Genomic DNA, 20,243 nt, shown 5'->3' with positions numbered 1-20,243 from the left:
CATACAAAGATAATATTTAAGATGTTTAATTAAAGTGCATTCCATCGAAACCTGCAGTGCTCGATTACGATTAGAACGTACTGCCACGGTGAGCGCCGCGCCGTCTTCCGTCGATCCATTTTGGCCGCCAAGCCGAGTTAGTGCTCCACGAGAAGACAAGAGTGGATAAACATATGGTCTGCTTCAGTTGGTCTTCCGCCAATTACTCCGTATGGATCACATGCGTCGACATGAAGATGGATAACACACCACCTGTGGCCAAACAAATGTTTGGTAATTTTCATTTATTTTCTATTGAAAAAAATTATCTCTCCATCTCGATCCAATAATTGAGCTGTCCATCTTTCCGCCCACTTAATTGGTGCGGACATGCATCCACAAGGCACGAAGGCCAAAATCGAATTCGTGGCTCACTAATGATGAGGGTGTGCATCGTCTGATCCTGGTTTTAGAGTCATTTTCTAGGCAGCTTCGACTTTGCCGGGCGGATCGTGGCGTCAGACAAGGGTGAAGCGGAGGTCGCTTGCACTGCTAGTGGCGTGTATGGTTCGTGGAGGCCTCGGCGGATTGCACCCTGGAAGACGTCAACCGTCTCCAGCGCCCTCTCTCAATACCTGCAGCAGAGCTTCTTCCCCAAGCTCCCACCAAAGCGTACTCGGAAGGATTGATTCTTTTGGTGCAGGTATGCTACTTGGTGTTACTAGAATTTACCTAAAAGATTCGGGTAGAACTTTGATTGCATGGGTAATCGCCATCAGGTTACACAGTTCAGGTGTGGCGGATTTGCAGTCGGCATCAGATTCAACCATGCAATTTTCGATGGCGTCGGAGCTGTGCAGTTCTTTAAAGCAATCGGCGAGATGGCCAGAGGTCTGCCGCAGCCGACCGCGAAGCCGGTATGGTGCAGGGAAGCCATCCCAAGCCCACCCAAGGCCTCTCCGGACGACCATGATCTACCATTCTTCACCCCTCCTCGATTCGTCAAAACGGTGTCCGACGTCTCCTTAGACAGCATTAATCTGATCAAAAACGAGTACGTGAAAGAGACGGGTCGAAAGTGTTCGACCTTCGACGCCGTGGCTGCCGCGCTCTGGCAATCCCGAACACGAGCGATCGGTGTTGAGCTCCATGCCGATGTTAGCGTTGGGTTGGTCGCCGACGTCCGACACTTGATGGGCGACGTGCTGCCCGCCGACGTCCGACACTTGATGGGCAATTGTGTGTACCCTACGGGATTGACGGCTTCCGGGGACATGATCGTGCATGCTTCGCTGGTTGAGGTCGTCGACCTTATCAAAGAAGACAAGAAGTTGCTGCCTGAAAAGATGGCAGACTGGTTCAAGGGGTATCCACGGGAAGAGCCGTCGAAGCCGCGTATGGACACTACGGAGCGCTGTGCTTGACGGACTGGAGTCGTGTGGGGTTCGCCGAAGTGGATTATGGCTGGGGAGATCCAATCCACGTGGTTCCTTTGATCGGGGAGGGACACCCGATCGCGTCGGCCATTTTCCTCGAGCCGCCGGTGCCCAACCAGGGTTTGAGGGTAATGACCAGTTGTGTCATCGAGGAGCATCGAGCAGCCTTCAACGATGAGATGATGAAGTTTCTGTAGTGCTTGCTTTTACGTCTTGTGTGAAATCAATTGTCGTGTGTGTTGTTAAGCTTGACTCCTTTTTTAAGCTTCTGATATAAATCTCTTTCGGCACTCTCATCTAATAAAAAAAATCAGTGCTTGTCTTTAGTAAAATCCAAATCCATCTTTACATCCACGTATCAGCTCAGAGGGCATTGACACCACATCGATATAAATCTCCATTATCAGCCGTAGTAATGCACTCTCCAAATAGGGTATAGGTCGACCTGAACTATACCCATAACCCCCTCCAAATTCATGACAACAAATACCGTCAACCTGATAAATAATATCAAGAGAGGTTAATTGCCTCCCTACTACAAACTCACTCTGCCATGTACAAGTCTCTGGTTCCAGATAAACAACACCCACGGAATCCTATTTAAATTGATGAAATATGGAACAGAAACATTAAGATGCACGCATTTATATACATCTCTGGTTGTATGTACCTAACCATCCTTCAGGATTTGTCAAGCCCATCGAACAGAAGACGAGGATATCAAGTAGGCTTTCATATTTCACAAAGACAACTTGGCAGAGTCTGGTAATCCTCTCGTTCAGACCCTTTTGAGTGCAAACTTGAGTCACCGGTGGGCTTTCTGACACAAGTCCAAATGATCATGCAGTATCCAAATGAAAAATTGGATAATAACATCACATAAAACGAGGGCAAGCAAAGGCAGAGATGAGTAAATAAGTCTGGGAGGTCAATGCAGTGCTGCTTGGGCAACAAGATGTGAATATTCCTCAGAGACAAATGACTTCACCTTCAGCTCAGCATCTTTACCATCTTCACCTGTATACTTCAACCCAATAACTGTTGTCAAGCCTGTCAGGTAATAAAACTTCAGCTTATTAATGATTTTCTCAGATACCACTAGAAAACTAAGTTGCACATAAAACAGTATTATCGTAAGAGGATCAGAAAAACATTAGGCACATGACCTTAATCCCAAGCTTGCAACTACAGAGGTTTGGTATCGTCAAAAAAGCTGATCTACTATTACTTTGATAGGCCTAGGATAAAGTTAGATAAGAGCTGGACCATGGTTATGCTTTTGCAATATGGCAATTTGGAGAATTCCATTTAGTAATGAAGCCTACAGATTAGTTTACCACAAAAGTGGAACAAGATTTAGGGAGGTCTGGCTCCTAAGACCTAAATGCTATATTTGCAATGCCATAGTTTGCATGCAAATACAAGACTCTCTAAAGTGCATGACAGGAAAGGAAGCCTTTCTACCCAGTTGCATATGCTGGAATGACATGACTCAGCTCCATACAGAGTAAAAAAAATTTTCACTGTCTAAAAGAAATGTACTTTGTTCCATGATTGCATAATGTGCTTTGTTCCATAATTGAAAAATTCAATGTGTTTTAGTAATAAATGTGCTTAAACTTTATTCATCACCAGGGGATTACTTCAGAACATCCCCTGATCATAAAGTCATACAATAAATTGAATGCAATAAGTCAATACTTCAAAACAACTCGAGTACTAGTATAGTAGTATTAAATAATGTTCTGTAATAAATCTGCTATTGTACATTGCAAATACTCCCCTCATATTTGGAAGTAGCCTAATTAATATGGTATGCATATGATTATTTGGAAGCGAACTTCAAAACACTGAATTAATTAGACCACTGGAGGTGCTTATGAATGATGCCTCCCGCAATGTAACAAGATCTCGAGAGATGGATAAGCAGCTAAATGAGATAGAGCAGGTCAGCCTTAAGTCATTATTGATCATGTAACAACCAACAGAGACTTGACATAGGCATGACATACTGTCACGGACAAACTTCTAAACAAGGTGTTTGATGTAATGCTTATGTATGTCCGTGTCGTTTTGCATGTTCATGCCTTGTACAAAATGTAAAGGGGCGACCGAAGGCTTAATAGTCCCATTTTAGTTGGGTTGGTGGCCTCTTTAGGCTTGTAAATAAAGGTTGTGTCATGTAGACACGTGCGAGAGCTTTTTGGTCTGTAATGGACCATTTTACCCTTTGTTGTGCCACTGTTCAGAGCTTGTAAAGTCTGTTTGTAATTTGCTTTGTCAATGAAGTGTTTTTCGGACATGTTTGCTTGTGGATCCCGTTTGAGGCGTTCTCTTTAACCCGTTCTCTCTTTTGTTGGTCCTAAGGGACAATGGGAGGCTTCGGGGAGGCTGACCTTTGCGGACGGACGCGCAAGGGTGTCGCACGACTTAGGCAAAACCAGCTAAGTCCGTGTCATATGGTGTCAGAGCGGGACAAGCACTCATAGAAACACTTGACATGCAAACGTGGGGGACCTAGTGGGGCTGCATGGAGGGCAGTCAGCACACGCGCGACCGTTTGAGGGAAAACGGGCATGGAGATGTAGGGAAAAGAGTCGCTCAGAGGAGCGGGCATCTGACATTGGCATTCAGAGGAATGGCCAACCCTTCGCGCAAGCGGCACCACGAGAATAGGCAAGCTTGGAAGAATGCGGAGCGCACAAAGGTTTGGATGGCTGAGTTTGAGCTTCGGCTCAACGTTGACAACTTTACTTGATGGTGCTCAAGGCAAGCGAGGCGCTTGGCAAAAGGACGAGACCATGCAAAGTGGAATGAGTTGCTCAGCGACCGAAAGAGTTGTGCAAAGCTCACAGAGGTGAGGGGAATTGCTAACTCGAAGAATTCGGTACTCATGCATGGGCTTGTATGCGGACGATGGATTGTTCGTGGCCATCCCAAGGCGGTCGAGACTCGGCGCCATGGAGCATTGAAACTTTCTCTTCGGCATGCGAAGGATACGTCCGGAGGAGGCTGAAGTGTGCAACGAGTTCAGCATGTTGCTAGGCCTTGAGGGGTGCAGTGGTGGCTGTATTGACGTGGAGGCGCAATCTAGCAAGTGCGTTTGCAGGAGGCAGAACAATGCACAGTTTGTTCAGCAGATCGGAGTAGTCCAAGGGGATGGTGGTCTCCGAAACGAAGAGAGATGTTGCTCCAATGGGACAGTTATCCAGGAGGGATAAGTCTCGGCTCTCCAGAGGGAGAATCATGTGAGACGGACCTCACATGTTGAGGAGGAGTACCTCAACAAACAACAACTCCACGAAGCTCGATGGACTGAGCAAGCGGCGAGGAGTCGTCGCATGATCTCGCTTGAGAGAATGCATTGGTGGATGCATTGCGAGATCAAGTGGGGGAGCGACCTGAAGCAACTTAAATGAAGGCACACTTAGAGTCGATATGGAGATTGGACTCAAAGGGAGGGCTGACCCGTGGAATGGTGGGTGCGAGGGCCACCATCGACTCAATGCAAAAACGAGGAGCGGAGCAACTTGGGTGTAACCTGGCGAAGTACCCAAGCCGCATGAAGGGAGCCAGCAGAGAAGTTGGAACATGGAGCAAAAGCACAGTGCTTTCCTTAGACAGAGGTCAAAGACATGAACTCTTGCAGAGGCAAGAGTAGGATCATGTTGTTCCATGGGTCCTTCGTTCTGACGGAGCGGACTCATCTTGCATGGTGCCAAAGACGAAGGGAGCTTCTGGGCACATGCACCTTATCTCGGAGGAGCATTTGATGGAGGAACTAAGGTGACTCAATTTGCGGAGGCGAAGTTGGGTTCAGAAGGCCTTAGCACGGGGCAAGTGGACGCAGAGGCAGGTACTCTTGAAGAATATGCCACAGTGTTGCCATTCGAGTTGCTATGAAGGAAGCGGTGTGCAGCGGAGATTGTGCTGGTAGGGGCAGAGGCCCAGGATCCAGACAATGGTGCACAAATTACAGTGAAGTCGGTGGACTTCGGGAGCTATTAGGCGACGGACTCTCCTAGAGCGGTGCTTCATCTAGGTGTGACCCAAGAGTGGGTGGATAAAGGTCGATTGCCAAAGGAGCGAACAAAATCGAAGGTGGAGGAGACCCTGCGATGTATTGGCAGAGGCCACACATGGAGGGTTCACAATTCGAGTTTATTCCACAAGGATCAGAATGCAATGGAGATGTCACCAGGAGGTGACATGGTGCAGCGGATCGTGGTGGAACAGTTTATGGCAATGCGACACACACGACATAGTCCCGGGAGGGACTAGATCATATGGAGGTATGATCGGGAGCTACTGGAAGCTCCACTTCGGTGAACAACACGACGGCAAGAAGGGCTATGGATTCAAGGACTGAAGGTCATGGTACCGCAGAGGCGGGTCTTCCGGGCGTGCATCGAATTTTGCATCGGATGGAAACCTTGGTCATCAGCATATGGGGGCTGTGTTCCACTAAGGGAAAAGTTCGAATGCAAGTACCAGTGAGTTCCATGGGAGGGACTTGATCATGCAGAGGTATGATCGAAGCAGCTGGAGAGTTGGACTGCTCCAGAGTTCATATTCGCTTAAGGGAGCCCGGCAAGTCAGAGGACAAGGCCCAGTAAGCGAACGTTGCTACCAAGGAAGCTAAGGAGAACAGAATCGGTGCAAACTCTACAACGTGATGGCAGAGGCCATGCATGGGAGTTGCAGTCTGTCTTTCCATCGACCAAACAGACTGCTTGGAGAACACAGAGGTGTTGAAGCGGGAGGTCGAAAGGGGCAAGGAAGCGACGACGAGTCCAGAGGGACTTAGCTACCCAAAATCAAGCATCAGTTAGAATGGAGGTGGACTCAGAGGAGTGCCACGGAGACATATCTACTGATCGTGAAGAAAAGGGATTCAGAGGCGAGGCGACGGATAGTAGCGCCATGGGCATGGCAGCGCCATGGTACCGCAGAGGCGGGACTTCCGTGAAAGTCATTGATCCCTTGCTCTCACGGAGGGAGAGCGCTTGGTCGTGAAAGGGGCCGAGGAGGTGGAGCATGCAGAGGCAATCTCCAAGTACCGAGACAAGGCTGAAGGGCAGAGGCCAAGAAACTTCGTAAGACCGGTGTCAACAAGTTTCTCATCAAGATAGCCGTAAGTGAAGGACTTCGGGTCATGCAAGAGTGCACGACCAAGGAACGAAGCAGGCAGTACGTGGTGCTGTACCTTTGCTACTCAGTGGAGTAGGCGGCAGGGTTGATGTAGAAGACGGTACAATCCCAGAGGCGACCTCATCTATCAGAGAATTACTCCAAGTTGGGGTGAAAACTTCCTGCATTCCAGAAGTTCAATGGCATTGAGAAGGTGAATCACAGTAGCTAACTCAACGCAAGGAGTGCAAACACTTCAAGTGCTTCAGAAGTGTGAGCAAAGAGCAGGCGAAGGCCAGTAACCAGCTCGATGCATGAAGTACAACCTCGAGGAGGCGGGCGAAGTCAAGTAACCTTTGCCTTCTCAACTCTTAAGAGAATGGGCGAAACCGAGTACCCCAGTTCTCTTATCTATCCAGCAGAGGAGCTCTGCACAAGTTCAAAGACCCTTCGAAGATAATGGAAGACAATAGTTGTCAAATCCTCACCAACGGTGATCAGTGCTACTGAGAGTAGATTGTCCGCTTCATTTCCCAACGAAATGCCAATCGAAAGCGGAAGTGATGCGAACCTACTTGGATGTGACAACTAAATGAAAGAAGAGTCAATGAGCAGATTTTGTGGAGGAAGGACCCAAAACTTCAGAAGTTTGCGAGGCGATGCTCGTTAAAGCTCCAACAAGCATCCACCCAGTTCAAGCAGCATGTGGAAATTTTGAGAAACTGGCGCAGTAAGAATGGTCTTTTCCTTCATTTGGTGGATCCGCAGGAATCAACGAGGATCAACACAACTCAGCCAACCCCACACCAGAGTCAGAGTCATTGGCGAGTTGAAGCAGCATGGCGGATCAAAGGTTCGACTACTCAAAAACAGCAGCGGAGAGCAGCTGGGAGCCAGGAGGCGCATTGCAGCTGGAGCAGAAGATTGAAGACTCAGCAAAGGCGAAGAGTTGCAGTGTTCACAAAGGCTTCGACGAGGATGTCGAAGGGATAAGTGGGGGAGAATGTCACGGACAAACTTCTAAACAAGGTGTTTGATGTAATGCTTATGTATGTCCGTGTCGTTTGGCATGTTCATGCCTTGTACAAAATGTAAAGGGGCGGCCGAAGGCTTAATAGTCCCATTTTAGTTGGGTTGGTGGCCTCTTTAGGCTTGTAAATAAAGGTTGTGTCATGTAGACACGTGCGAGAGCTTTTCGGTATGTAATGGACCATTTTACCCTTTGTTGTGCCACTGTTCAGAGCTTGTAAAGTCTGTTTGTAATTTGCTTTGTCTATGAAGTGTTTTTCGGACATGTTTGCTTGTGGATCCCGTTTGAGGCGTTCTCTTTAACCCGTTCTCTCTTTTGTTAGTCCTAAGGGACAATGGGAGGCTTCGGGGAGGCTGACCTTTGCGGACGGACGCGCAAGGGTGCCGCACGACTTAGGCAAAACCAGCTAAGTCCGTGTCAATACGTTAAAAGGAATTTCTTGAATACAACACACCCAGATGACAGCATACATTTTGAATAAATAGCTTGATTCCAATTGAAATTACGTAGAATGCACTCACTAACAATTCTGCCCATAAATTAAAATCTCAATCTGGTACCGATGGCCAAAGCAGTATGATATTAGCAAAGAGAATAATACCAATGGTTGAGTAGCATGCTACCAATACGAGACGGTGTACCAACACTTGGTACAGGTTGGTACTGCACAGACAAAGAGAAGAGGAGAGGAGCAGATGAGGAGACGGGGGAGGATTAGATAGAGGAGGAGGCGCAGATGGAGAAAGATAAGAGAAAAGGAGTGGAGCAAGAGGAAGAAGAGGCAAAGATGGAGGAGGTGCAGGAGGAAACATATCCATAAGAGGCTATGACCCAGACAAAGTGACCGCAATGATGTGGCAAAGAGGAGGTGCCACACACCAGGAAAGAGGCAGTAAGGCGAGAGAGGGGAGGAAGCAAACGTGGAGTAGGAGGTGTAGCATGAGTAGGAGGAAGAAGATGTGGCAGAGCAAGAGGAGGAAGATCTGGCAAAGGAGGAGAAGGCAAAGACAGAGGAGATGTAGAAGCAGGTGTACTAGTAGGAGACTGACTCAGACAAGGAGGAAGTAATGGCAATGATGCAGCAGATAGAAGGAAGCAGAAGTAGCCAAACAATGGGGTAGAGGCAGAGAAGGGGAGAGAGACATACAGAAAGAGAGAAAGAGAAGAAAAAGAAAAGACAATTGAGAACCCACCATGCAGTAACTTTACCACACTGGGCTTGTCAATGTAAGTAGACCAACACCAAACTATACTGGATGATCATCAGCCTACCAGTTGGTTGCTGAATCAGTAAATACCAACATGTACCCACCGTTGTGGGTGATATTCCAAGTTTTTGCCTTTGTAAAATCAGTGCAAAGAACTTTTCTAAAGTGTTGTCAAAATTTTCTCTGAAGATGTAAAGAAAGGCAACAAAGCCAAACTTTTTGCCCTTTTTGTACATACTCTTTCATTACAATAAGTCAATAATTTTGTAGGTTTTCTAAAGCAAAAACATGTCAAAAATTTCAATGTAAATAATACCTTTTAACAATATAAGATAACACAATGAATGAATAACCATAAAATAATACTCACTATCATGTATGCGCCCATATAAAAATCTCTCACCACGCCAATATTGTAAGGGTCTCGACTTAATTCTTGTGCTTTGCCTTACACCGGATTTCCACATCATACCAGCATCTGAAGTTGTAAATGAGTGAGTTTCCAAATATTCTCAATGGAAAACATTCCTATGGTTTACACCTTTAAGGCATTGGTAAATCAGACCTGCAAGACTTTGTCTTCTTGAAACAAGTTTTCGCTTGTTTTTTCTACTTGGCAATGCTTTTTGTTTCTTTCCATTATTTTGGGATGTTGCAGAAGTCGCATTATGTCCTCGTGTCTAAAACGGTATAAGAATATTAGATGCATAACAAGACTATACCCCACCAACGAAAAGTTTCAAACATCCATAATGGTCCTGATTAAAAGATGAGAAACACAAACTACAATAAAACAAGGATTTTCAATCTTATATTAACAATGGAATATAACATGTCAATCTGTTATCACTAGAAAATACAGTAGGTGATCATATATCTCTATGACATCCTTCATGTAACCAGCATATCATTCATCGAAATGTTTAGAATGATAAGGTGTCTGTATAAATCATTCTCTTTTATCAAGTTAATGTGGTACATATTATAGTTACTGATGACATGAGTAAAAACTCATGCATTGGAAGCTCCTGATATGCCTGAAAATAGTCCACAGACTACATGTGATAGTGAGCATGGCTTAATATGTGGACTTTGCAAATAAGTGGTTATTGGAAAAGATAGAGCAAGTTTATAACTCCATGTACCTACCACCACTCATAATCTACTCCTAGCCATAGGGGTTTAGCCCGATGATAACCTTAAATGATATGATACAATGGGTGTCCACTAGTATTTATGTATCATTTATTATTTTTCGGTTGGTATCAGGTGTATGGGTTGGTATATTGTCCAATACACCAAACCAGTATCAAACCGAGATTTAAAACCTTGATGGTGCATAAAATGATCTCCAACCATTTGTGGTTTTAGGATAAATTACATGGAACATGCATTAAATTATGTTTTGATCTTCAAACCAATTTAGCTCATTCTTTGGACATGTAAATTTTTTTTATCAAGTCATGTTAATAGCTTTTGTCAATAATTAATGATAAAAAGAAGATAAATAATAGACACATGTCAGCTCATCACAATCATTTAATACTATCATAGTGGTATTGTCATGCAGACTAGAAACTTAGTAGGAATCGAAGTTAAACCCAGGCCTTTATATTCACATCATAATCAGACCACTCCTGAGTGAAAATGTGTGGCAAATCACATTCCTAGCCTGAAAAGATGTGGAAGAAGAGGATAAGAAGAATCACAATTCTTGACAATCCTAATTGAATTTCCTAGCATACACAGATGAGGAGGAAGAGGATGAGAAGAATATGAGTAAATAAAACTTTTTGGTTGATTTTGAGACTAGGAAGTTTTTCAAACATCATTGATTTTGAGGCGAAAGAACCAAGCCCTTCAATCCTTCAAATTAGGTTCAAGCTCAAGCTCAAGCTCAACTCTCTCTCTCTCTCTCTCTCTCTCTCTCTCTCTCTCTCTCTCTCTCTCTCTATATATATATATATATATATATATATATATATATATATATATATATATATAACTTAACAAGAACTTTGTCGCTAAGAAGACATCTTGGTGGTTAAAGCCCTCTATGCACAATTAAGAAGCAGGTTTGATTCCCATTGTAAGCATGTTATGTAATATTTGAACGAAAGGAGTAGGAAAAAAAAACATAACAAGATTTGTGGCAAGTTCCTTTCTTACCAAAATATGCCTTACAAAGAAACCCAAATGATTGCTGACATGAAATGGTATTTGGCTATAAAATCTTGCAACTTCCCATTACACAAGACTATATTCAAGTGTCAAAGAAAGTTAATTTTCACTTAAAAACCATAAAGCATTCTTATTTTTTCCTTTCTTTTCTATTTTGAAAGTTCTGGAGATGTCGTCACTCCAATCTAATTGTTTCATCATTGATGAGAGTAATCTAAAGAAAACATTCTAAGACTTGTGGTATTACATAAAAGTGGCAAACGTGTCGCATAGGTGCATATACGTACAGAAAAGTAAGAGACCAAAGTTCCTTGCATTCTCCCAAAATACTATGACGTTGTTTGGCATACACCTTTATTCCAATTAGTTTTTTTTATTACTTACAGCAAAAAAATGGACAATAATTGCCTTGATTAATTATGGCCTAATATAGTGTAAATTGGGTTCATTGATTGCACTAGTAATTAACAAGTTATCATTGAGAAACATAGGGATCCAACTAGTTCTGAAGATCTCAATGAACCATATAGTGATATAAAAGAAATAAACCTCTAATGCAAAAAAAAAAGGTAATACAAGAAATAGATACAAAAGGCAAACCTCAGTGTCCGCTCCTGTTATTATGTGTTCATCTTTAGATTGCTCACTCGGAGGAAGAACTGTTGTCCAGGGAATTGAATTTTCTGACAAATATTATATGATGCAACTAAGACTTAAAAGTAATATAAAAACTACTACCACAGTAAATTGCATTTGTGCTTGCAACAGTGAAATAATGGAGAAATTATAGACAAGCTACACATTGTACTATTGCATATATCACAATCACAAAAAATCCAAAGCAAGATAACTGGACATATAACGAACAGCCATAAACCACCACAACAAAAAACGAAACCAAAGTTAAATTCCCTTAGCTGCATATGTAAGAGGGAAAAAAAGAAGGATAGAACCTAAAAAGGCAATTTTACAGTGTAGGCAGGCATTGACATGATAAAAGGAAGGTAATGACTTAGAAATAAAAATAAAAAAGACACTGGAACAGGACAAATTAATGTTTCTTCTTTAAACAAACCACAGTAGATACGAACAGAAGAAGATGGTTTAACTTGCATTATCTGGATAAAATCCTTAAGAATATGTCAAATTTGAAAACCATCTCAGCAAGCATACATACCTCTGGATGCCTCTGGACCAACGACCAGAACATCTGGTGCTCTAACTTTTACCTAGAGTTTGCATAAACTAGCTATATTTCAGCACCCTTATAAAATTCTCAGAGTAACCTTTACATCTACAAGCACTTGCCTGATTTTGCATATTGTCATCAGCACCACCTTCATTTACATTAGTAATACTTTGAGAAATCACATGGTCTTCAGCTGTAACCAATCCTTTTCTGTTCTTGTGATTGGTGCAACTAGGAGCTGGATCCTCAGCTTCATGATCAGGATGTTCACATGATGGATCAAGTTGGATATGATTGTCCTGCAAGGTACATATGCCAGTCTTAGAATATGATACAGTAGTACTATGAATATGGCCCAGAAACAGAATTGCTAATTCCTCTGCCATTTGCTTGTTTAACCCACCGGAAACACTCCAGTCATTCTATGGTATCTATGTTCTATGGTACTCTCAGGTGAGCAACACACATGTTCTGTTACCTTTTTGTCTATTTCAATCTTATCATTGATGGTTTTATCTGCTTCAATAACTGGAATCACCAATTTAGCAACCAAACTTGATTTTTTGTCATATGTCTTTGCTGAAACAGAAGCATGTCTAGCAAGCAAACCATTCTGATCAGTATTATTGAAATCATCAGGAGGTGGAAGAGTCTTTTTCTTTTGGCAGCTAGTTGGACAAGGAACTTGAGAATATGGTGAATCCTCACTTGGAGAGATCATGTATGGATCTTTCAGGGGATCATTAAGTGAAATACGCCGTTGCAATTCTGCAATCACTGCAAGCGGACCTGTTGCTAGGTTTGGTGAAGTTTGTGTAAGTTGGTGTACTTCCAATTTCGTTAGCATAACTCTATTGTCCATAGTCCTAAAGTCATTTCTTTGGACAGTATACCATTCAGGGACATGCGTTTTTCCCACCTCCATTGACTTAATCTGCAAGTTCTCCGTCAGCAGTGCTGTCCCTTCACCTTCATCCAAAGCTTCAAATGAAGACAACAACTTCTCTAGAATATTGTTTACATCGTTCTCCTCATCAGCTACAGAATCTGTTAATATTATAGAAAAACCAATTCAGAGTCTCATCCAGTGAAGGATAATTAACTAACATATGATTATTTGATAGAATTACTAAACCTTCTTGTTCAATGCCAACAAATAGTCCATTATTTGTTTCTGTCAAATATAAATTGTAAGGTTGATCAAATGAATCAGGATGCAGATTTTCATTTGACTTAGTTCTGGTTGAAACCTTGTAAGAAATAGCATTCCTTCCGTCACTGTCTTCTTTTGATGCATTAAAAGCTTTGATAGTATCAATAGCAGAAACGTGAGGTTTATAGCTAACTGTCTTCCTGTTGCAACAAAAGAAAACAAATATCAGCGCAAAAGATCAATAACAAGATAATTTCATCTTTAAAAAGGTGAAGCACTTAACAAACATAAAGGATATAATGTTTTTCATTGTAACTAATTTATGAAATATCCAGTAACCCTTGACCAGGATGAGCAACTACATCAGATCATAAGATAGCACAGTTTGGGTCTCAGCTGGCAACTATGGTATAAACACCCATAGCATTGGGGGATTCATGCCTATTACCTATTACAAGTCTATTCTAAATTGTCTAGGTAGCTAATACAAAAATACATACCGCGCCATCTATAAAGCTTTTCATGTGGGTTTGCAGAGTTAATAATTTTGTAAATGGAGTCACTCAATTTTTAATGATTGTAAAAATTGTCAACAAAATGTACAATTATCTTAAAGTTCTATAAGAAACATCAAGTGTTTCACATCTAACATTCATCCATTTATTATATGCACGATGAAGTTGGGTTTATCTCACTCCAATTTTAAGAACACAGGTTGGAATACAACTTGAAGGGGAGGAAACAAAAAGAAAAGCAACATGCATTATATTAAAATGACCTTTGCAATTGCAACTCCAATATGACATCGGAAAACAGTATGAAACATTATAGTGAATTATGAACAATGATTGATCTCCAATATCAGTGCACCATTCAAACTCGGAACTTTATCCTGGTGAGTGCAATGCCAATGTCATTTTGCAAGTCTTGTTCTATTTTACTCTCCTAATCAATTAGGCAGCAGACAACACATTAAGAAGTATGGAGATGAAGAAAAATAAGGGATCTGAAACCTAGTTGCTCACGTATAGAGAGTGTCATCAACAAGTCAAGCAGGATTTAATATGGAACTCAAGTATTAACAAATATTAGCATCATTAAAGGTTCCTGTACATAACAACTAAGTTTAAACAATGCATTTGTAGACAACAAGCAAAAGCATACTGAACCAACTACACATCAAAGTCAGTCATACCCCAGAATTCCAGGACGACGTCTATGCCCGGTGGCTCGCTGATTCTTTGCAGCTTCAGTAGCAACCTCACCCCTTAGTTTCTTTAGCTCTTTGTCCGCATCTAGACCCATAAAAAGAAATGGGGTGGGGGATGAACAACCAGGAGGTAGTAGTTAGAAGACAGATTAACTTTAAAAGTAGGCAAAGGATTACTCTCAAGCTGCTCAAAGGCAAAATAGTACTCCTCCGGATCATCTATATGATCTAGTTGAGAATTCAAATCAAAATCTGGGACAGGGTTGCTGTAAAAGGACAATAATTTCATAGCTCCTTTTAGTAGTCTCATCAGATAATGAAAAATTAAAGCATTTGACATGATACACCGGGTGAGGAGGCAAGAGGTTGAACGAGACAGTTACAAGGGCAAAACTTATGGCTTGTAAAAACTGCTGCTTTACCCAGAGAGAGGTTTCAAACGAAACATAGCCCGTTTCCGGCCCAGCGCTGGTCTTCTTCCAAGAGGCTGATATGTGGCATCTGCAGGAATAGTCTTGTCCCCATCCTGAATCGAACAACTCTTGTTAATAGCCTGTGCCTGCTCCATGACCTCCTTGGAGCAATTCAGAACCTGGTCGTCAACAAAAAATTACCAATCAGAACCTTAGGATGACCAAAACCTAAATCGATAGCCTACCAAACTTGAGAATACTCCAAATATAAAAAGTTAGGGTCGATCCTCGGACTCGCATTGAAACACCAAAACCCTGATAGAAAGATACTAAAACCTCAAACCTGCGTACAATAACCCATAAGATTGGAGAGGGAGACCGAACGTCACCATGGAGTCAGGAACAGCTTCGATCAACTCCATGAAGGGGTTCTACATGAAGCGCGACTCCTGATGTCTGAGTGAGGAGAGAACCAAGGGAAGACGTCCGTAAAGAGCTCCTCGAACTCGCGCCCCCGATGGCCAACCGCCACGAATCACGGCGGTTTCGTGGAGTTGAGAAGCCCTCGGTAGCTAAACCGACGAAGAAGAGATGTAGACGACTGGAGAAATGGCCATCGGAATTCGGGAGAGCCGAAGTGAATATTTCCTTCGAACTTCGTAGCATAAGATCGGTTAAATAAGTTGTCGAGTCATATAAATGGAACGGGCTAATTTAATATTAGCTCGGGTACGTGTTTGTAGTCCTGATTTTTAATTTAAAAATTATATTAAAATTTTTATAATTATAAAAATAAACCTTCTAATTTTATTCATCATAATATCGATTGATTTTATTAATAAAAATATAATTTTAATAAGTAAAAATATAATTTTAATATCTTAATTATGTATATGTAAAACGACGAAATAACTACTTAGCATTGGTGTTGACAGATATATAGCATTGATATCTATGTCATCATTTTTCTTATTTCTCATATTTATCTCCGTTCCAATCCACATAAAGGCCCCAACAACGTTATTATCCATCATCATAGAAAACATAATTGAGAAGTTGAAATTATAATTGTACTTATTATTTTTATACTTTTATTAGTAAAACCGATGATGTTAACATAAATGAAGCTAGATACTTTATTTTTATAATTATATAATTTTTAATATAATTTTTTTAAATATATGAACCAATATGTTAAATAGATATAACTGATAATATATAATTAACCCAAGTTTTGATCTACAAATATGGTAACACGAAATCATTTGCTATTACTTAATTGATCGAGGAGTCTGTTGATCCACTAAACACTATGGCTGTCGCATGCAAAGTTTGTTAGGATCAGGGTCGGCACTAAGAGGGGGTGAATTAATATAGCGGATAAAAACGTCGGTTTCAAAAAATCTTTTATACGATAAAACCCGAACTCGAAAATGCTTAAGTTGAAACACGTGTTCGTAAATGTATTGAAGGCAGTAAGTTATTAAAGAGGTTTGCAGTAAGATAATAACAAGAATAAAATGCAAACCAGAGAATACAATAGTTTTAGAGTGGTTCGGTCAACGTGACCTACATCCACTTTCGGCTTCCTCCGACGACGACGTCACCGACGTCCACTAGAGGCCTTCCTTCAATAGGCGAATGCCAATCACCTTTTATACCCCTCTTCTTCTTTTCACGGGTTTAGGAGATAACTCTTACAAGCACTCACTCTCCTCTCTAAACAGAATTCTAACACTTAGACTAGAGGAGGATTCTCACAAGAGATTTATATAACGATTCTTTACTTTTAAACTCTCTATGCTTGTGTATTTTAATCAGGGATGAGAGGGGTATTTATAAGCTTCAAGTTGATTCAAATTTGGAGCCTAAAACTTTCTCATCCTTGGTTCCCTAGGCATGGGCAGTACCACCACCCAGTATCAGTCTAACACTAACACTGTCTTGGGCGGTACCACCGCCTAGGTCTGGCGGTACCACCGCCTGGGGGCAATGCTGGGCGGTACCACAACCTGGCACCCTGCCAGGGGTGGTACAATCGCCCAGACTGACGGTACCACCGCTTGACACTGTCTTCGAAGACTATGCCACGATGGTGAGACTTCTTGGGGCACTATTTGGGCCTCTTATTATGCCCAACACAGTCCTTACATGGGCCTAGCTAGCCCCTAATTGAGTTGGCCCAAATCCAAACCCAATTACGTGATAACTACGAAATCCAAGACATGATCTGAGCTAAACAAGTCTGTAAGTCTATTCTTCTAGCAATCTTCCGACGATCTCTCGGCAATGTTCCGGCAGACTCCCGGCAAGCTCTTGGACTTCACGATGATCTTCTTGGTGAGTTCCGACGAGCTTCTCTAGCAAGCTCCGAGACTTCTCGATTGGTTCCGATAGAACTTCTGACGAACGTCTGGACTTCCGACGAACTCTCGAACTCCCAACGAAGTCGCGTCCATGACTCCGGGACTTCATTTTGTTTCATGTTTTGCTATCATAGTTAATCATACACATGTAAAACACACTTCGATCTAGACAATTAATACTAAGCATTAATCATGTTGTCCGGCATGTCATTGATCCCTCGACGCTTCGTCCGAATCTTCGACGCATCGTCCTCTCTTGCAGTCTATTGCCCAATCGGCCAGTTGACTCCGCAACTCCGATATCCTCGGCGTAATAATCGCTCTTTTTGGCCCGATGCCCGAATCCATGGCCCGAAGCCTTCTGTCGATATGTCGATTGATCCTCTGGCCCGACGTCCAATCTTCTGACATGTTTCTTCAGCCCAACACGATTCTTCTTGCTTTAATTGTCTCATCCTGATCGAAGCATCCAACGTCACTCAAAACGCAGATTAAAACATAAATAATTATCAATTTTAAAAGTTTACTGAATATTATGTGATATATTTATCATTCTAATTTTATTATGTTTATTCAAAAATAAATATATTTTTATTATTTAAATTAATAAGCAAATGAATTAAATGAATGTAATCTTATAAAAAAAATTAATATGGTCCATATATATAATAAATAAATAAATATAATCATAAAATGAAATATAATATAATTTATTTAATATGTAAATAATATTTATTTCTTACTTAAATCACGTTATTACATTAAGATATATTGCTCACTAAGTTGACAAGTATTTAATCACGTAATTTTGCCATGTTATAACATACATTGCTATTTACCTTATTATAATCATCAATTACAATGTCAATAAATTAAGTGGAAAGCATTTGTAATGCAACATTCAAGTTAAATATATTTTTTAAAAAAAATTAATTTCTATTTTTAATATATATTGAACCCTTAATGTATATTTTAAATATGTTTCTGACTATCATGTTAAAATAGTACAAATAGCACATCCACGATGGAGCACGCCATTAATTTTTCATCAAAACAATTATCAGGTTTATATATATATATATATATATATATATATATATATATATATATAATATACATTAGATGTTTTTATATAGATTTAAATATGATGTCAATAAAATGAGATAATACTATACAAAACAAACCAAATGTCCATATCTAAAATGCGAAACATGAAATACTTTTAGCACGATGACACACCCAAATTTATACTTCTTTGCATGGCCACGTTTGTTTCCAACTATAATTAAATCAAAATTGTAAATCGGGCCAAGGAGGAAACAGTTCCAATCCCAATTGGGTAAAACCAAAATTAGAATCGGACTCAATAATTTTGATTTTGATTCTTCTTCAAACTGATCAAATTATATTAAAAAAAAACAAGAATCAAATTGATCGTTGATCGGGCAGCGCTGACCGTTAGATCGAAGGAGTGGCAAATGACTAAATTACCCGATCAATAGATAAATTTACTCTTTTCAACAACTAGGAGGAGGGTATTTGAAAATAAAAACTCAATTTTTTTTATTCTTTCTCTCACCCATTCATCAACCAATCATAATATTTTTTAAACTCCCTATTTTTAATATTATTTACAATATCATTCTCTTCCAATAGGACATATTCTGGTAACACCCCGTGCCAATAGTTAGCAGCCACATCAACGCTAACATAGCCTTAGGGTTGATATAGTGCACTACGTTGACGCAACATCTCGGGCTCTAATGGGACGATCGCTTATTCCCGTGTTATCCGAGGTCGTACAAGTTAGCATCGCATAGTACAAAAGTCACTTCGAAAAGTTCAAAACGATATCGCGTGGCGCCAATCCATGTAGGTCGATCAATACCTACACGAAATGTATGAGCCGACCACCTGAGGAGTCGATGGCTATTAACATACAATGTATAACTGACATTCGTTCACAGGTATAAAAATCAATCTCTTGGCCAGCCCGAACACCACTTAACGTTGACTTGAGCTTCGGAGGGATTGACTTAAAAAATCTCCCTCTTGACCTTCACTTGTGTGCAGGAACTCGATGGCGAAGCAAGCAATAACCAGACATGGAATGAAGAAAAACCCCTTACTCTACCTTGGATCGATAAAGCCTAGACCCGAGCCACTTCAATTTGAGCATCAATATGGGCGAATATACAAACTCGGGATTGAACCAAATCGTACTAATCTAATACCCAACACCTATCATAAGCTCTTTTTCAAATTTGATAAGTGAAAACTCCACGTGCCCAATGCCCGAGGATAATTTTTCAAATCATAATATGTCTTTATTGAGCATACGCAATAAAACCAATACTTTCAAATTTCCTTTCAATAATATATAAAATACTGATGGAAAGTAAAAAAAATGACAATTAACTTATATGATCATTATAGTACAAATTATAATAAATAACGAATTACCTTGAATCTTCTGAATTTATAGGTCCCAATAATGATCAGAGTTATATAATTCCTAAAGGAAGAAAATTATTATTACAAATAAAAATATCGATGAGATCGTTATTTGATATTTATCTAATGATTTTGTGTGCATGTGTTTGGGTGCAACACTACAAGTATATGATTTCTATTTTTTCAATAGCTATACATCATGCAATAATCTTTTTAATTTTAGCCATTATTACAAGATAAATATTAACAACGAGTTATTTATTTAATTCATAACAAGATAAATGTTGAGCTTCATATATACTATACCATAGCTGACTATACCAGAGATGATCCATGAAAATTATGAAGATTCATTTAATTTATCAATCAAATGAAGACATCCGACACTACGAGCGATCGATGATTGATTTTTTGATATATTTATTTTTGTATCATTAGATGTATATATATATATATATATATATATATATATATATATATATCAAATAATATAT

At 40.6% G+C, this 20,243-nt stretch overlaps 2 protein-coding genes across 5 annotated transcripts; one reads left to right on the top strand and one right to left on the bottom strand.

The window, feature by feature from the left end:
* Positions 1 to 538: 538 nt before the first annotated feature.
* LOC135622382 (acyl transferase 5-like) lies at positions 539 to 1,705 on the top strand. Its single transcript, XM_065124179.1, has 2 exons — positions 539 to 682; positions 759 to 1,705. The coding sequence occupies exon 2, from the start codon at positions 861 to 863 to the stop codon at positions 1,401 to 1,403; it is 543 nt and encodes a 180-aa protein (XP_064980251.1). The 5' UTR covers positions 539 to 682; positions 759 to 860; the 3' UTR covers positions 1,404 to 1,705.
* A 183-nt stretch (positions 1,706 to 1,888) lies between these two features.
* On the bottom strand, positions 1,889 to 15,583 carry LOC135622377 (uncharacterized). Of its 4 annotated transcripts, none has more exons than XM_065124172.1 (12): positions 15,273 to 15,583; positions 14,939 to 15,108; positions 14,694 to 14,782; positions 14,502 to 14,601; positions 13,289 to 13,506; positions 12,632 to 13,200; positions 12,273 to 12,452; positions 12,142 to 12,193; positions 11,565 to 11,647; positions 9,349 to 9,463; positions 9,154 to 9,261; positions 1,889 to 2,465 (listed from the first exon to the last, which is right to left on the bottom strand). In XM_065124172.1, the coding sequence occupies exons 1-12, from the start codon at positions 15,288 to 15,290 to the stop codon at positions 2,344 to 2,346; spliced, it is 1,824 nt and encodes a 607-aa protein (XP_064980244.1). In that variant the 5' UTR covers positions 15,291 to 15,583; the 3' UTR covers positions 1,889 to 2,343. The 4 variants fall into 4 exon arrangements, with proteins under 4 accessions (XP_064980244.1, XP_064980243.1, XP_064980246.1 ...); XM_065124171.1 differs by having other exon boundaries at positions 15,319 to 15,583; XM_065124174.1 differs by having other exon boundaries at positions 13,073 to 13,200; positions 15,319 to 15,583.
* Positions 15,584 to 20,243: the final 4,660 nt, after the last annotated feature.

The sequence above is a fragment of the Musa acuminata genome, chromosome BXJ2-9 (genome assembly GCF_036884655.1).
Source record: "Musa acuminata AAA Group cultivar baxijiao chromosome BXJ2-9, Cavendish_Baxijiao_AAA, whole genome shotgun sequence".
Taxonomy (NCBI): domain Eukaryota; kingdom Viridiplantae; phylum Streptophyta; class Magnoliopsida; order Zingiberales; family Musaceae; genus Musa; species Musa acuminata.
The sequence above is the reverse complement of the archived record's forward strand: the minus strand, read 5'-3'. Positions and strand labels throughout refer to the sequence as shown.